Source organism: Nelumbo nucifera, chromosome 8 (assembly GCF_055504915.1).
Source record: "Nelumbo nucifera cultivar China Antique chromosome 8, China Antique-T2T, whole genome shotgun sequence".
Classification (NCBI taxonomy): Eukaryota; Viridiplantae; Streptophyta; class Magnoliopsida; order Proteales; family Nelumbonaceae; genus Nelumbo; species Nelumbo nucifera.
The window spans coordinates 45,683,776-45,701,381 of NC_142656.1; the positions used below are offsets into that span (position 1 = coordinate 45,683,776).

General features: G+C 38.1%; 1 protein-coding gene across 2 annotated transcripts; it reads left to right on the forward strand.

Annotated features, from left to right (window-relative positions):
- Positions 1 to 356: 356 nt before the first annotated feature.
- On the forward strand, positions 357 to 17,144 carry LOC104609080 (nucleoporin). Of its 2 annotated transcripts, none has more exons than XM_010275294.2 (10): positions 357 to 558; positions 775 to 901; positions 1,070 to 1,696; positions 1,849 to 7,817; positions 11,122 to 12,013; positions 12,131 to 12,813; positions 15,814 to 15,943; positions 16,081 to 16,162; positions 16,258 to 16,372; positions 16,804 to 17,144. In XM_010275294.2, the coding sequence occupies exons 4-9, from the start codon at positions 1,854 to 1,856 to the stop codon at positions 16,358 to 16,360; spliced, it is 7,854 nt and encodes a 2,617-aa protein (XP_010273596.1). In that variant the 5' UTR covers positions 357 to 558; positions 775 to 901; positions 1,070 to 1,696; positions 1,849 to 1,853; the 3' UTR covers positions 16,361 to 16,372; positions 16,804 to 17,144. The 2 variants fall into 2 exon arrangements, with proteins under 2 accessions (XP_010273596.1, XP_010273595.1); XM_010275293.3 differs by having other exon boundaries at positions 374 to 558; positions 1,860 to 7,817.
- Positions 17,145 to 17,606: the final 462 nt, after the last annotated feature.

Genomic DNA, 17,606 nt, shown 5'->3' on the forward strand with positions numbered 1-17,606 from the left:
AATGCTCACCTCTATCAAGATGTGATAGATCAAAATCTGTAATCTTCACTAATCAAGTCAAACTTTAATCAATATGTTTAATTGAGTGGTATTTGTAGGCTCACAATTGTAGCCCACTATGAATACAAACAAATACATAGTGGATTCATCATCTGGGCTCAAATATTTTAGCCCATTGCCCTTACTTTTCAAGCCCAACAACCCAAAGCCCAAACCCACCGCATCTATTCTTCTTTATTGACGTTGACGAATGATAACAATCCCAACCGTCGCTTCATGCCTTCATGGGTTTGATCCCTAATTTAACCGTTACCCGAACCGGATAAAAAAAAAATAACGACCATGGTTTTGCCTCTGTTCGATGGAAAAAAACAAACAAAATCTCACCAGAAGGCTTGCGTCAGATCTAAGAGAGGAAGAGAGCTTTCACAGAGTATAATCAACCGACACAGCGAAGGCAAGAACAAAAGAATAACGACGACGACGACGACGAGGAAGAAGAAGAAAAAGAAGGAAAATTAGGGTTTCTTCCCTCGTTCTACTCTGTATTGGATCGAGGTATGGTGTCTTTCCTTGTTATTTTTATTTGCATTTTTTAGTTTTTATATATATTTTTTTCAAAATTTTCGTAGTGTTCGAGAAGGATTAGGAGTGTGAATGTTTATTTTGAAACTGTTGAAGAAGCCCTTGAATTGAATTAGGGTTTTGTTTGATTTCCTTGTTCGATTACATTTTTGATAATATGAAGTGTTTTTATTGTTTTTTGTGCTTAAGAGTGGAGATTTGATGGGGAGGATGAGTTGTTATTGATACGTGGTGTGGACGAGGGATTGATTACGGAGTAGATCAGATGGAGAAGAATAAAAAGAAGAACGATATGCTCGCCGCGGGGATGAAAAAGGTTACTGTCGATATTTTTGAACTCTGGATCTGTGTAATATCTGAAGATTTTCTGAATTGGAAAACCTAGGTTTTGTTTTAATTCAATTAAGCTTTGGTTTTAGTAGCTGGGGAGCCTGTGAATTAAGGGAGATCAGAATTTAACCTTCTCTCTGATTTTGTGTATCAGTTCCAACAATATAGGCAGACGAAGGGGACTAAAGGGAGTGGCCAAGGAAAATCTACTCGTAAGAGTAGTAAGTCCGAACGTGAGGTGCATGCTGAACTCGCATCAGCTGCTGATAAACCGTCAGCCTCGGCCTTGGCTGATGGGGATCCGTTGTCACCTCAAGATGCTGATGTGGACTCTGTTGATTCGTCGTTGTCACTTTCTGTGGGGAGTTCAGTTGTTCTTGATACTGATATGTCAACACTTGAGTCATCGGGTTCATCTGTTGGAGCAGAGTTGAACAGAGGGGAAAGTTTATCAGCTAGTGGTTCTGTATTGGCATCTGTTGATTTGCGAAAGGAAGAAACTTTGCCAACCCTTGATGCTAAAATACAACCTGGAGTTGATCCATCATCTGCACTTGTTACGGGTAAACTTAATTCTTTTGAGGCTGATGCATCATGGGTTAATTCACCAGGGACTCCACCCGTGGAAATGGTGGTGGGAGGGGAGTCTGTCAATGATGCAAAGCTGGTGTCTGTTGAGTTGCTGACTTCACCTGCTACAGTGGAAACTACTGAGGGTGTTGCTGTTGCAGTCAAAATGGCAGAAACCTATTCGTCGATGATTAATTCAAGGGAAGATCAGGTAAGGGAAATAGGTTTTGCTCGATTTCTTTTATTGTTCATCAATGTCTTATTTTTTGTTTCTATTAAAAGTAAGCAGGATAAGTTGGTCAGATTAGAAAATGTAATTTTTGAATTTGATGTATAATTAAATTCTCATTTGTTGCTGGGTAGGGGCAATGCAGGAAGCTGCTGGTTCGGGTTCAAATCAATATGATGGGAATGATGAAAAATATTTACATGATGATGAGAGTTCAGAAGTTGGATACGTGAAGGTAGAGCATGAAATAGATGGGGGAGTTCTTGAAACCAAGTATGAGGGAAGTGGTGAAAATCTTGCAATGGCAGTTCCAGATGGGGAAGACACGAGAAAGCCAATCCATGGGATGGGTGGTATTTCTATTTCCACTGAGACAACTCACAAGCAAGAAGGTACCCGAGCTTCTGATCTTCTATTGATATCAGAAGTGCAGAAGGAAGATCTAGTTGCAGCTTCTTCTCACAAAAATAATTTGGGAAGTTTATCAGCATCATGTGATCTAGTGTGTGAATGGAAAGAAGGGGTTCAACCTGATATGGAACGAGGAATGAAAATGCATGAAGTAAATGAACAACTGGCTTTTCCTGGTGGAGCTGGTTTACATGCTACTAAAATTCATCAAAAGCCCTTGGAAGTAATAGGGAGGGATTCAGATCAAGGGGATGTGAGTAATTTCATTGTGCTGAGAGGTGGCTCTGCTGATGTTTTAGAGAGTTTTAAGGAGGAATTTTACTTCACATATGTTGCAAAAGAACTCCTCCAATTGCAACTGGCAGAACAGATCGAGCTACAACTTGAATTTGATCAGCATAATTGTCAGTTGGTTGACGAAGTTTGCAGGCTCAATGCTCTACTCAAAGAAACTCAGAAAGCCAACCTAAGTCTCAATAACGAACTTGTAGAGTATAAATCTGATATTCAGGCTGTGAGAGTAGAGGAGAAGGAGCAGTTTGAAACACAACTTTTCACTGCAAGAGGAGGGATTGAGGAAACTGCTTCCAGGGCTCATGATTTGCAGGCTAAACTGGAAAGATCACAGGAGGATTATGGGGTTCTATTGGCAGAGTTGGATGAACTCAAAAGCTTAGTGGCATCTTTACAAAAGGAAAATACCAACTTAAATGGGAGTGTCACATCGCTGAAAGAGGAGAACGAGAAGCTTCAGGAGGGTAAAATGCATGTTGTCCATGAGAATGAGAAACTTTCAGCCGATCTTGTTGATCATCAGGAACAGTTGGTGAAGGAACGTGGTAAATATATGCAACTTGAGGTTGACCTTAAAGAAGCAATTGCACGTCTTGAACAAGTTACTGTGGAAAATACCAACTTAAATGGGAGCCTTATGTCACTTATGGAGGAGAAAAATAAGTATGAAGAGGAGAAAGGGTATTTTTCACATGATAATGAGAAACTCCTAGCCATGCTTGCTGATCATCGGGAACAGTTAGATAAGGAATCTGGTAAATATTTGCAACTTGAGGTTGACCATGAAGAGGCAATAGTGCACCTTGAACAACTCACTGTTGAAAATGCCAACTTAAATGGGAGTCTCACATCACTGACAGAGAAGAACAAGAAGCTTGAGCAGGAGAAAGGGTATTTTGCACATGAACATGAGAAATTTTTAGCTGAGCTTGCTCTTTATCAAGATCAGCTAGCTAAGGAATGTGGTAAATACAAGCAGCTTGAGGTTGATCATAAAGAAGCAATTGGACGTCTTGAACAACTCACTGAAGAAAATGTGTTTCTTTCAAGCAGCCTAGAGATGCATAAAGCTAAGACGAAAGAAATTAATGCTATGCAACCAATCAGTCAGGCTGGAGAACGTAGAAATCGGCTAGACAGTTCTGATATGCTAAGCATGGGTCATTATAATTCAACTTTAGATGAAACTTCTCAGCAAATTCAGGAAAAATGTGATGGAGAGATTGCTTCTGGTGTCATGGGGAAATCTGCAGACTTGAGCATTATGGAAAAGGAAGTGGTTGATGTTTCTGTTGGAACTATAGAATTGATGGATCACTTGAAGCTGGTGGAGGAGGCTGAGGGAATAATTATGCAACTTGAAAAGGCGATTGAAGGGTTGCACTCTCAGTCAACATCCTTAAGTAGATCAGGTGGTATAGCGTCGTCCGCTGGAGTATCAAAATTGATTCAAGCATTTGAGTTGAAAGTTCACCAAGATGACAGTGAACCAGAAGAGGTACCTCTGCTTGAAGGAGAACGATCAGCACCAGATCCATTTCAATTGGCAAAGGTGCAAATTGGCCACATGAGAGATGTGCTCAAGGAGTTGAATCTTAATTTTATCAAGGTTGATGAACTATTCAAGGAAGAGCAAAACAATAAGAAACTATCTGCTGTTGCTTACAAGGAGCTGAAGGCACTATATGAAGCTTCAACGCAACAAAGCAATAATCTTGGAACAAAGAACAGTGAACTTAAGGTTCTCTGCAATGCTTTAAAGCAACAAGTCGGGGATCTTGAAGCAAAAAACAGTGAGCTTGTTGATAAGCTGACTGTGTATCAATCAAGAATTTGTCATTTACAGAACCAGTTGCATGAAATACAGCGAAGTTCAGATGAGACAGCAGCCACAATGTTCAGTCAAGTAGTAAACCTGGAAAATGTGGTGGATGAAAAGTTAGCTGTATATCAATCAAGAATTGGTGATTTGCAGAGCCAGTTGCATGAAGTAAAGCAAAGTTTAGATGAGATGGCAGCCATGATGTTCAGTCAAGTAGAAAATCTGCAGAAGGAGGTGGATGAGAAAGCATCCATTGTTGATCAAGAATGGAACTCTATTGTTGCTGTAATTTACAAGACAGTTGAGGAGCTTGATGCATCTATTGGAAGATTCTGTCCTCCCCATGGTTCGATGTTCCTTTCTGATGGTTTTGATGTAGATTCCCGTATTTCTGCTTCTGTAAATGCTGCGATCAAAGTTATTGAGGATCTGCATATGAAACTTCAATCAGCTTGCACAGATCATGAAGTGACACGTTGCTTACATGAAGAATTAAGTGAAAAGTTTTCTGATTTGCATAGAAGAAACGAATTGGCTGTAGTGCTATTAAATAGAATTTATGGAGATCTAAGAGAACTTATTAATGCCTCACATGGAGATGTAGAAGAAAATGATATGGATATGAATGATGTAATATTGCTTGATCCTTTACAACCAAATCACTATGAAGCCCTCATAGAACAGTTGGGCAAGTTGCTAGATGAGAGGCTACAACTGGAGAATGCAAAGAGTGAGCTCGAGTTGGAATTGACAAAGCGAACACAAGAAGTTGAAGATATGAATAAAAGCAACCTCATAGAACAGTTGGGCAAGTTGCTAGATGAGAGGCTACAACTGGAGAATGCAAAGAATGAGCTCGAGTTGGAATTGACAAAGCGAACACAAGAACTTGAAGATATGAATAAAAGCAACCTTGACACAAAAGCTGTTCTTGAGTTGGTTGAAGATGTTGAGGGCATAATTAAGGCGGAAGCCAGGGAGATTGACTCAGATAAGTCACCGGTTTCACTCCTGGGGTCTTCAATTGCTGTTCTTATCCAAAAGTACAGACAAGCTAGTGAGCAGGTCAGCTTGTCAAAGGACAGTTTCGAGTCTAAGGTAACAGAACTGAATGAACTGAAGGGAAGGATGCTTGAAATAAGCTCCTTGAATCTTCAACAAGAAGATGAAATTCACCTTCTAAAGGGAAGTTTAAGCAAGACAGAGGAGGCCCTTCAAGCTGTATGTACTGATTTACAAGCAAAAGTAACTGAACTAGAGCAGTCAGAGCAGAGGGTATCTTCTCTTAGAGAGAAACTTAGTATAGCTGTTGCAAAAGGCAAAGGCTTGATCACACAGCGAGACGGTCTAAAACAGTCATTGGCAGAGACATCCAGTGAACTTGAGAGGTGCTCACAGGAATTACAGTTGAAAGACACTCGGCTTCATGAGGCTGAGATAAAACTTAAGGCTTATTCTGAGGCAGGTGAGCGTGTCGAAGCTCTAGAATCTGAACTCTCGTACATTCGGAACTCGGCTACTGCATTAAGAGAATCTTTTCTCGTTAAAGATTCCATTCTTCAGAGGATAGAAGAGCTATTGGAAGACCTTGATCTTCCAGAGCATTTTCACTCCAGAGATATAATTGAGAAGATTGAGTGGCTGGTAAGATCAGTAATGGGGAACTCATTGCCTCTGGCTGACTGGGATCAGAAAAGTTCTGTAGGTGGTGGGTCTTATTCTGATGCAGGTTTTGTTGTTATGGATGCCTGGAAAGAAGATGTACAGCAGAGCTCAAATCCAGCTGATGAATTGAGAATAAAATATGAGGAGCTTCAGAATAAGTTCTATGGCTTGGCTGAGCAAAATGAGATGCTGGAACAGTCATTAATGGAAAGGAACAACCTTGTGCAAAGGTGGGAAGAAATCTTGGACAGGATAAATATGCCCTTGCAGTTGCGGTCGATGGAGCCAGAAGATAGGATTGAGTGGTTAGGAGGTGCACTCTCTGAGGTTTACCAAGATAAGGATCTTCTCCAGAGGAAGATTGGGAACCTTGAAAGTCATTGTGGGTCAGTCACAGCTGACTTGGAAGAGTTGCAAAGGAAAATATCTGAGCTTGAAGTGACACTTCAAGCGGTTACTCATGAAAAGGGCCTCCTTTCTGAAAATCTGGAAATTCTCACTCTTGAACTTGAAAATGTCTCCAAGAAAGCGACTCAATATGAACTTGAGAAATATAATTTGATGAATGAACTAACTGGTTTGCAAGAGAAGTTGGTTCAGAAGCTTGAGATTGAGGAGTATCATCGCCATATGGAGGATGAGATTAGGAGATTGCAGGTTTTAATTAGTGATGTACTGCAGGATTATGGTACAGAACACATGGTGCCTGGCAGTAGTAATACTGAATGTCTAGAAGGATTTCTGAGGAAGCTTATAGACAACTATAGAGCCCTCTCCATGGATAAATCAGCACTTGAAGGCACAGTGAAGGAAATTGTTCCGAAAGAAGTTGATGCATCAAACTATGAAAGGAGAGGTAAAGATGTATTAGATTCCGCAGAGCTGAATATGACAGTTTATAAGAAAGAACTTGAGGAGGCTTTGAGTAATCTGTCTCATGTGAAGGAGGAGAGGGACAAAACTATGGAGAAGCTTCAATCTTTGATTTCTGAAGTTGATGTGCTAAATGCACAAAGAGATGACCTGAAAGAGAGACTTAATCAGGAGGAACAGAAGTTGATTTCCACAAGAGAGAAGTTAAATGTTGCAGTTAGGAAAGGGAAGGGGTTGGTGCAACAGAGGGACAGTCTAAAACAAACCATTGAAGCGATGAACACTGAGATGGAACACTTAAAGAGTGAGCTTAACCATCGGGGAGATGTTCTTGTGCATTATGAACAGAGAATAAAAGAATTGTCTGCCTATGCAGAGAAGGTACAGACTCTAGAATCTGAGAGTTTGTTCTTAAGGAATCGTCTGTCAGAGACTGAGCACAATTTGGAGGATAGCAATCGGACCTTGAACAGGTTATTAAATACTTTACATGGAATTTCTGTTGAGGGTGACTTTAGTGTCATTGATCCTGTACAGAAGCTGGAAGGAATAGGGAAACTGTATCATGATTTGCATGCAGCTTTAGCATCAACAGAGCATGAAGCAAAGAAGTCTAAAAGGGCAACTGAACTGCTTCTAGCAGAGCTGAATGAGGTCAATGAAAGGGCTGATGGCCTACATGAGGAGTTAGCAAAGGCAGAGGCTTTTCTTGCAGAAGTTTCCAAGGAAAGAGATGTGATGGTTTCTCAAAGAGATGAAGCCCTTTCACATCTTGAAAAGTTGATTACTCTTCATTCAGAAGAAAGAAAGAACCAGTATTCAGAAGCTATGGAGTTGAAAGCTGCCATTGATCAACTCAGGAATGGATGCTTTGGTGTTAAAAAATTGGTAGAAGATGTTCTTATCAAGGAGTTGGGGCTTTTAAATGATGTAGATGCTAGTATGAGCACATTGTTGAAACAAATGAATAGCAATAATGTGCTTTTCTCTCCTCTCAAGTCATCTCATGGATTTCTTTCCAGCAACTCAATGGAAGAGGTAATTTCCATTCTTGCCTGCACATTTTTCAGTTTGTTGTATTGTTGTCTACCTTGCTTGTCTTTTGATGTGTTTTATTGGACTGTCTTTTTTTTTGTTTTGCATCAGTTCAAGAGTTAAAGATCTGATGGAATTTCATAAATATTGTAATTCCATTTTGGTTTCAGACCTCATTGGTATGTGAATAATATGGCGTGCTAATTTTGGCATTGATCAAATAATAAAAAAATGGCCAGAAATAGGTAGGATTTAAGGGGCAATACAATATAAAATTGGGATAGAGATGAAATAGGATTGATTATAAGGCCTAGTCTGAAATTGTAATACAAAATCATGGTCTTGATATACATATATTTTCTTTTTTTGACATGGGACATATAACACAAAATGCGGTTCTATGATCAAGCATGAGGAATTCTTTTTCTGTTATACATGTACAGAAACTCATTGTACAGAGGACCATATACTTTTTTGATTTAATACAATATACTTTACCTTTGTTCAGTAAAAGAAGAAAAATTAGAAAGACTACTTTGGATGCCTATGGGTGATTCTCCATCCTATTTAGTAGCCTACGACAAGTGGTTCCTATCAAATTTGGGTGCTTTTTGTGTATGCAGTTGGATTTGCTCTGTCTTTATCAGGGGCTTAAGATTTTGTCCATCCTTATAAGGATCAACATTGATTCTGAAAGAATAAAGTTCCTTTTCTTTTTCCTTTATTTTTGAATAAGTAATGGAATTATTATTATGGGGGAGAAAGAAAAGAGCAAAAATGAGCGCTAATCTGACTGCTGTACTTGAGAAAGGGTTAGCAAAGCAAATGGAAGAATTTATTTATATCATGAACTGTTGCATCCATATCTTTCTATATATCACTTGGGGGGATTTCCTATTCAGCCTGCTGTATCCATCCATCATGCTCAGCTGGAGTTTCTAATTTTTAATTTAACATTAATAAATGGAGTGTGCAGGAAGAGCCTATTCTGTCTATTATGTAAGGTTGTCTGGGCTGAAATTTTCCCTTGAATAAGGTGTCTTAAGAGGGATACATGATGCTGTTTTCACACCACAACCTTTTTATCATCCTGAGCCATTTGGATTTCTTTAATGACCAGACAATCCGGTCCAGTCTCATATATGTCTTATATACTAAATAGGAAAAAGTTCCCGAATTGGGTTGATTAGGAGGCTTTCCTATAGGCTCCATTTGGAAAGAGTTTAAATAGAAATATGTTCAGTGCAAATACAAATGTGCAAGGTTCATGAAAATGACAATTTGTATTTGAACTGAACATATTTGTATTTACGCCCTTCTCAAGCGGAGCCATACAGATTGATTAGCCAACCAAAGTTCCTAATTTTTAATTAAGTGTAGGAAAGTGCTTATTCAGGTTATATGTTAAAGGGTATTTGGGCTGAAATTTTCCAATGAACTATAGTGTCATAAGTGGGATATGTGAGGCCCTTTTCAGGCTCCAACCTTCTTGTCATCCTGGACCATTTTGACTTCTTTAATGACCAGACTAGCCAGTCCACTCTCATATGTCATATATAGTAAATAGGAGAAATGTTATCTATTAGGTTGATTAGGGGGCTTTCCTATAAAGCCTGCTCTATTTTTGCTGTGTGGATAGATGTACTGATCTGAATTACCCACCACATAAAGGACCTCTCTATGTGCCACCTGTTCAGTCCTCTAGTCTAAATCTGCCCTGTACCCTTGCTTGTATTAGTGTTTTTCTATAGTAATATAATATTGTGGAGATGGCCATTAGAGATGGATAGGCTGTGGCACAAGGTTATAGGGAGTATTCATGGACACGCAGAGAATGGTTGGGATGCTGGAGTGTCTTGGCGGGCTACTCTGAACTCTCAGTGGAAGGCTATTAATGGCATTCTTCCCCCTTTTCTGAGCCTTATCAGGTATGATGCTTGTATTGGAGAAAGGGTTCTCTTTTGGGAAGACACCTGGATTGGAAATTCCACCCTTGGACCTCTTTCCCTCCTTGTATTCCCTCTCCCTTCTTAAAAATGAACCCATTCAGAGGTTTCTGTCTTTCTCCCAGTCTTCTGGATTAAGTTGGAATCTGGGTTTTAGAAGGGATCTGAGAGTCTCTGAGCTAGACCAAGCTGCTCTGTTTCTTAAAACCCTTGACCTGGTTTGTTTAGACCACTCCAACTCCAAGCTTGATGCCAGAAATTGGACTCCCAACTCTTTAGGTATCTTTTTGTGTTCTTCCTTCTTTTCCTAGTTGTGTACCCCCCAACCCTCAATCTTTCATTTGTAAAGAAATTTGACTTTGACTAAATAGGATATTGTTTTTAGCGGTATTTTAACACATGAAATTTTGAACTCCTGGTTTGGCTTAGGGAAAAATTTTAATACACAGACAATCTAGAGGGCCCCTTTATTTATTGGATGGTTTCATATTGACAATAGTTTCTCCACCTTGGGTTGTCTAGTGAGATTGACCCTATTAGGAAACCTTTTATTCCTGCCCAGTGTCCAAATGTATACCCACTAACCCCAACTCGACAAAGCTTTATTCAACTGTTTGGTGTTAACTACATGGTGTACACATATACACACCAACTTCATTGCTTTGTTGAACTTAGATGTGCATTTATGTTCTGGTTTTCTGGGAAACAGGAATTCTCCTATTGAAGGATCTTTAGGTTTATAAAGATGCATTCTGTATTATAAAGTAACTAAATAACTCGTACCTTGTTCCCCTTTATTACCCAATTAATTTGAGTAGGTTCTACTCTGTAGACAACTTTTTAGCTGATTTTTTAGTTTTAAGTAGAATGCTCCTCTTTAATCTTTTGCCTTTCTTACCTGACACCCAATGTTCTTAAGTGCAAACATTAAACTGCACCGGAGAACCAAGCTATTCTCACCACTCTGTACAATTAAAAATGTATTCTCCTTGACCATTGTATGTGGCTTATTATATGTATTTGTATTTATTTGTCAAAGTCGAAAATTCCATTTCAATCTCTTCTGCATGAATTTGAAGCAAAACAAAATTAATGAAAGATTAATTATTAGGGTTGCATTGTAAAATTTGGCATTTGTTTGATATGGGCTTTTCCACATCTTGCTATAAATTTATAGTGTTATTACTTATTTTTGTGTGGTATAGGATCTCTCTTTTCTCTGGATGTTAATCTTCTTTTGGTTGGATAGACTGAAGTAGATGAGATGTGTTCGTACCAACTTCTCAATCCTGACATGCTTCCATATGTAAGCTACAAAGTAATAGAAAATCTGCCTTTCTGATCTTGATTTGCTTGTTCAGGGGAAATTTCCTACTACTGGTACTTTCTCAGAGATGAAGATGCAGGATCATTTTGATGAGAGCATTATAAATGAAGTGCTTCATCATGTTGGTAACGGATTGCGTGAATGCAATAGAGAAATTGATTCTCTGAAAGAAAAAATTCACAAACACTCCATCTCTGCTGACCAACAAGCTGTAAGCCTGTCTAAAGTCATGGAGACTCTTCATGGGGAAATAGTTTCTCAGAAAGAATCCTTGGAACACCTGAAGAAAGACGTCACTTGTTCAGAGTTGATGAAAAAGGGACAAGATACTGAAATTTTTGTGATGCGTCGAGGTGTTGCCTTGCTTTATGAAGCATTCACTACCTCAATTTTTGAAATTGAGAATCAGAAAACCCAAATGGTTGGAAATGTTTTGGAATCTAAAGTAAATGTGTTAGCAAACATGGGGATGGACTTGAAATTGCCAACATACATCAATGGACGAGACCCTGTTGATGAACAAGTTCTTGTTACAACAGAAGAATGCATTAAGAAAATAGCAGAAAGCTTATTAACAGCAGTTAGGGGTTTGACAAGTATGTTAGAGGACAGACAAAAGGATCTGAAATCCACCATATTTAATCTGCAGAAAGAACTTCAGGAGAAGGACATCCAGAGTAATATGGTCTGTGGGGAGCTTGTAAGTCAAATCAAGGAAGCTGAAGCTGTTGCTAGGAGGTACTCACTAGATCTTGAATCTGCTAAAGACCAGGTGCATAAATTGGAGAAGCAGTTAGAGATGCTGGAGGAACAGCGAAACTTATTAGAGTTGAGGATAAAAGAGCTACGGCATGAGGAAGCCTCCTCAATGGAATTGCAGGAGAGAAACAAATTATTAGCAGATAAGCTAACTTCCAAAGAACAAGGTATGTTTATGACACTCTGTCTGTCTGTCTGTCTGTCTGTCTTGCACACACACAACATATACATATATGATGTTTATCAATGCAATCTTTTGACGGTCACAATTTGTTGCATGGCAGAAAATGAGGCACTCATGCAAGCACTTGATGAAGAGGAATTACAGATGGAAGAATTGACAAAAAGGATAGAGGAGTTGGAGAAAGTAGTGCAACAAAAGAATCTAGATTTGGAGAACCTTGAAGCTTCTCATGCGAAGGCTATGGAAAATCTTTCTATCACTGTGACCAAGTTTGATGACCTTCATCATCTATTTAAAAGCCTCCTCTCTGAGGTTGAGAGTCTTCAATCGCAATTGCAAGGTCGAGATGCAGAGATATCATTCCTACGTCAAGAGAATACAAAGTTGACTGATAATCTTCTAGCTTCATCACATAACAAGAAAAATTCGGATGAGATCAATGAGGTGATGACATGGTTGGACATGATCATTTCACGTCTTGGGGTGCATGATTTACATCTTGGTGATAGCGATTGCAACCGGATGCATGCATACAAAGATATTATTGATAAGCAGATCACGTCTATCATGTCAGAATCTGAAAATCTACGGGTAATGGCTCAAAGCAAAGAAGCTCTGTTACAAGAAGAAAAGAGTAGGATAGAAGAACTTTTGCACAAAGAAGAAACTCTTGAGAGGTCTTTACAAGAGAAGGAAACCCAACTGGCTTTGCTTCAAGGTTCAGGAGTTTCTGGCCCATCAAACAATATGACCACCACTGAGATTTTGGAGGTTGAACCATTTGTAAGTCATCTCCTCATGCACTATTTTCTTTTTCTTATACCAAATGAAGTGCTTTTCAGGGACTTGTGTAAGAAGACTTGCATGTATGTCACTGATAAAAAAAAAAAAGACTTGCATGTATGTTGTTTTTGCTCCCTCCATATTTTAGATGGAAGTTACTTATTAATTATGTTACTAGTAGAACTGAGCTTTCATGTGTGATGTGTTCTTAAAAAGATGAAATATTCCCGCATATATGTTAGAGCTGAAAGTTTGAGATCAAACTGTGCTTTTTTAGTAAGACAACACCAGTTTCTTTTGAATAACCTTGTCACCCCAATTCATTTCTATTTAACTAAATAAAGCCTTATTTACAAAATCTTGTTCTGCCATTGCACAAAGCAAACATTGAATATGTGGAATTGTGAATGAACCTTCAGAAGAAGTATAAAACTATGCCTATCAGTTTGACTTCTTATCTTGACATGATCATAGAAGAACATCGTGCATTTTGAGATTAATCTTCAGGAATTCATCTTCCTTGCTGTGAAAGACATTCTTCGTTTTTTTTTTTTTTTTTTTAAGTACAAAAAGAGAGCTTTGTTGATCAGATAAGAAATGAAAATACAATCATGTCATAATCCAATGTCGAAATTCCTTCTGTTTAAAGTGACTAAAGACAGGAGATGAAACAAAGATATGTGCTGACTCTCAAAAAGAGTTCATATTCATCAGCCCCAGGTGCTGGAGTACCCCATTCCATACTTGACCCATCTCTTTCCATTGGATAAGCTAGGTTGTTAGCAGATCTAGGAACCTAGGATCTAATTGAATGAGATGTTCAGTCCAGATACCAATGGCTTTGCTTCTTGAATATAAAGAATGCTGAAGGGCTATAATTATTTGAAGCCATCCAACTGATTCTACCCTGCAATAAATAACCTTCTATCAAAGCTCCCTACCAACTTATTGATATAACTAGTTGAAGCCCTTGTAAAAAGGGATAGAAGTTTGGCACATGAGCAGTTTCCTCCACCCCATGGGCCAGAATAGCTCAAAATAATATATCTCAACCCACTTAAGGGTCTAATGTTTTTCTCAAAATGATGAGAAACCGTAAATTTCCTCAGCAAACTCAATTATCCAGATACTTCTACCTTAGCCTTCAAACTAGGATTCAAAGGAAAAATATTGAACTCTTATTTAAAGTTAAAAGTGGATAAAATGACTTTAGTACAAGCTAGTTCTGCAATTGTGACTTTAGGCAGGATTCCACCTGACAGGTCTACACATTAGACTGAAGCTAGGCAGCAGATCATTTAACCTGTTTAGGCTTAATCCAATAATTATTCAGACAATGATCGTAGCTTCAAAATATAAGCCAGGTTTCAATCAGACTTTTGGATTCTATATTTATAAATCCTCCAAACATATGTGGTTTGGGGAATGATACTGACTGCTATTTGTTGGACCATCTGGGAAGAAAGAAATTTGTGGATTTTTGAAAAAAGAAAAGCAAGTGAGGAGATAATGGTTGTTGAGAAAATCAAAGAAATGCTATTATTCTTGGTTGTGCACACATAACTTGTCAAAGGAAGAGACTACAACTCCTTTTTTGATCCTGACCTGTTTTGTAATTAGATGTCCCATTTAGATTTTTTCTCTTTTTGTATATATATTCCCGAATGTAAGTCCCATGTTGTACATGGGTGATGATCTTTCATATGAATAGAATACCTCACCACTTTTTCAAATAAAAAGAAAATAAAGCTAAAGGGTACGGTTTATGAACTTTTGGCATAACCATTTATTTCTAGTTTTCTACATGACATTATGATTGTCTTGGGTTGATACAAATGCAGGTGTTATATTCATGTGAAATGTGGCTATCTAAACTCTTACACAGCTCCTGTATCACCTATATTAGCAATGGGCCAAGTTTTATAAATCATGGCCCTGGCATTGGCCCCCTGCCTCATGGCAGGTCAATTGATATCCACAAGCTATGCTGACCAGCCCAGCCAAGTCACGCAAATTTTTAAAATAATAATAATAATAATAATAATAATAATAATTAATAAAGACAAGCATCAGCATTATATAGTAAAGATGTTAGTAATAATACCTTGAGATGATCCTTATAGGAATCCTGACTCCTTATAAATGCATGGCTGTGTAGATCACCATGCCTTTTTTCACTTACTGGTGTTCTAGGTGAACTTAGTCAGCTGTTGGATCCCTCAACATGAATTTAGGTGGCTGAAAATGAATAGTTATATGATTTCATAGTTGCACCTAATTTCAATTCACAGAAATGTAGAATATTGCATATATTCACTCTGTCAAAGTATTACATGATGGAGAAATATTTTGCTTTAATTAACACATGAATGAGGAAAATACCCAACTTCTTAAATTCCCATGTTTATCTCATTCACTGGGCAATTGCCCTAGTGCATAGGAGACCAGCCATGTCCTTTGCCAATCCTCCTTGAGGTGTCTTGACCATATGTTATCTACTGATCCACCGAATTCATCCGTAACTTTATTCTTGAATTGTGTAAGAATGAGGCTTATATGAGAAGAATTGAATAAGCATATGCACATCTAGTTTGTGGTCTTCCAGGCATTACTTCACATAAAAATGTATTTTATATGTATTGACTATTACGATGCAGAATGGTTGATGAATAGAAAACAGTAGTATGATGAAGACTATATTTACAATTAGATTGGCCGGGCTCAGGTTGAACCTCTGCTAAAATCTGAATGGGTCTGGCCTGAAGCACTAGCCTGAAGTAGTGTAAAATGTTCATGGGCTGAGCCCGAAACCCAGCCTGTGAACAGGTCTAGTCTAGTGCAATTTGTTTTTGATGATGCAATTGGGTATCCATTCTTTGGTTCCTAGAGGATTTGTCTTCCTCAATTCTTTTCCCTTCATTTCAAATTGACCAACTTCAAGACTGATTTATAAACTGTAGTTATTTCTATAAAGTAACATCTGTTGTACTTTTGTTGCAGATAAACAAAAGGACAGTTACTGGGGCATCTCATGTTCGCAGTCTGCGCAAGGTTAATAATGATCAAGTTGCCATTGGAATAGACATGGATCCTGCTGATGGTGTTCTAAATGATGAAGATGATGACAAAGGTTAGCTTCCCTTTGTTCTTTTATATTTTGCACCAATTCTGGTTCGCATGAATCACTAATATTGTAGGATGATCGATAACAGTACATGTTTTTTCTTTACTAATTCTCTTTTCTTCTTTGGTTGGTTCTGCCTGAAGTGCATGGTTTCAAGTCACTTTCCACATCAAAGATTGTCCCAAGGTTTACAAGGCCTGTAACTGATATGATTGATGGCTTATGGTAGGCACAACTTAATTGTCCCAACTTAATCTTCAGTAGAACTTTAATTTGGATTTGTGACCTGAGTTCAAGTATTTCTTGTTTGTAATGTACAGGGTTTCATGCGACAGAGCATTAATGAGGCAACCTGCTCTACGTCTTGGAATTATAATCTATTGGGCTGTAATGCATACACTACTCGCAACATTCATAGTTTAAGGGTTTTCATTGGTTAGTGACTTTTCTTTCCCATTCTTAATAAGTAAATAACTAAATTTCTGGTTTGTCACGTACATTCTTATGTATAAGCAAACATTTAATTATTTCTCCATCTGGGGAGTGCCACTGAAACTTGAGTAAGTTACCACTTGAGCAGTAATACCACCTCGGAAAAATGACTAAACAGCGGACACCTAATTCCTCTGCTGTGGTTCCATAGATGCATTGATGAAAATGCCCACCTGATAACACAAGTTTCCTTGGCATTTTGCCTTGGGGGAATTTAAAAAAGAAAATGCTGTTCATCAAGCATCTGATTGAATAGACTGCACGTCTTTTCTCTTGGATTCTTGACTTCCTCTCAATCCTTAAGTTTAGTCTCATTTAATTTGACACCTTATCATTTTGTGGATACTGAAGCCCTGTGCTTTGTGATTTTGCAGCTACCTAGTTGTTTACATGAACAAGTGCAGTTTCAAGTCAAAATTATGCTTCTAAAGGGAATTCATACTAATCTGTATAACATTGATTCTTTCTAGATTTAGGATGGATCGGGTTGATTGATTTATTTTTGCTAGCTCAACCATGCAGCTGTGATTGTCCCTTTTTTTTGTCCATTACAAATCTCAGTCTGTTCTGGTTGAATTCAATAAAATCATATTACCATCACAGATAGAATGAAAAATTTAAGCCTTCGTTAGTTCATCACAATCAGAAGTTGTATATTTACGATATATCTTACAATGGATTCTTTTTATTACAAAGGACTCAATTTACTTTTGAATCTTGGCATTGTACTAGTAGTGTTCGAGTTATCCTCTCGATTCTGTTGCCTCGTTCTCCTTGTAAATGTTGATGCCTGAATATGATTTTTTTTTTTTTGAAGTTTCTAAACTGACCTAACTGAAGAATAACCGCATAATCAGGTGTGTCAATTAGACTGGATTTGGTCCAATCCAATCCAGTCTAATGTGAGTCCATTATAAGTGGACCAGGTTCAATTCAATCCAATGAATATTTTGGACCATTTTGGACTGGTTCAATTCAATGTCTAGACCGTCCAATCTGTTCAAATTCATTTTAATTTAGATTGGTTTCAACCCAAATCCAGTCCATTGACATCTATATTCTTATCTTATAGCAATGGACCAGATATTGACTTAATCTAACCTAATCTAATATAAATTGACCAGGTCCAATCCAATCTAATACATAATTTGGACATCCAATATGTCTTGTTGGTCCA

Excerpts from the sequence above, each read along its gene's own strand:
- LOC104609080 (XM_010275293.3), top strand. The coding sequence starts at position 851 with ATGGAGAAGAATAAAAAGAAGAACGATATGCTCGCCGCGGGGATGAAA. Across the intron at positions 902-1,069 it reads TCGCCGCGGGGATGAAAAAG|TTCCAACAATATAGGCAGAC; the intron begins GTTACTGTCGAT and ends TTTGTGTATCAG. Across the intron at positions 15,944-16,080 it reads TGATGAAGATGATGACAAAG|TGCATGGTTTCAAGTCACTT; the intron begins GTTAGCTTCCCT and ends TTCTGCCTGAAG.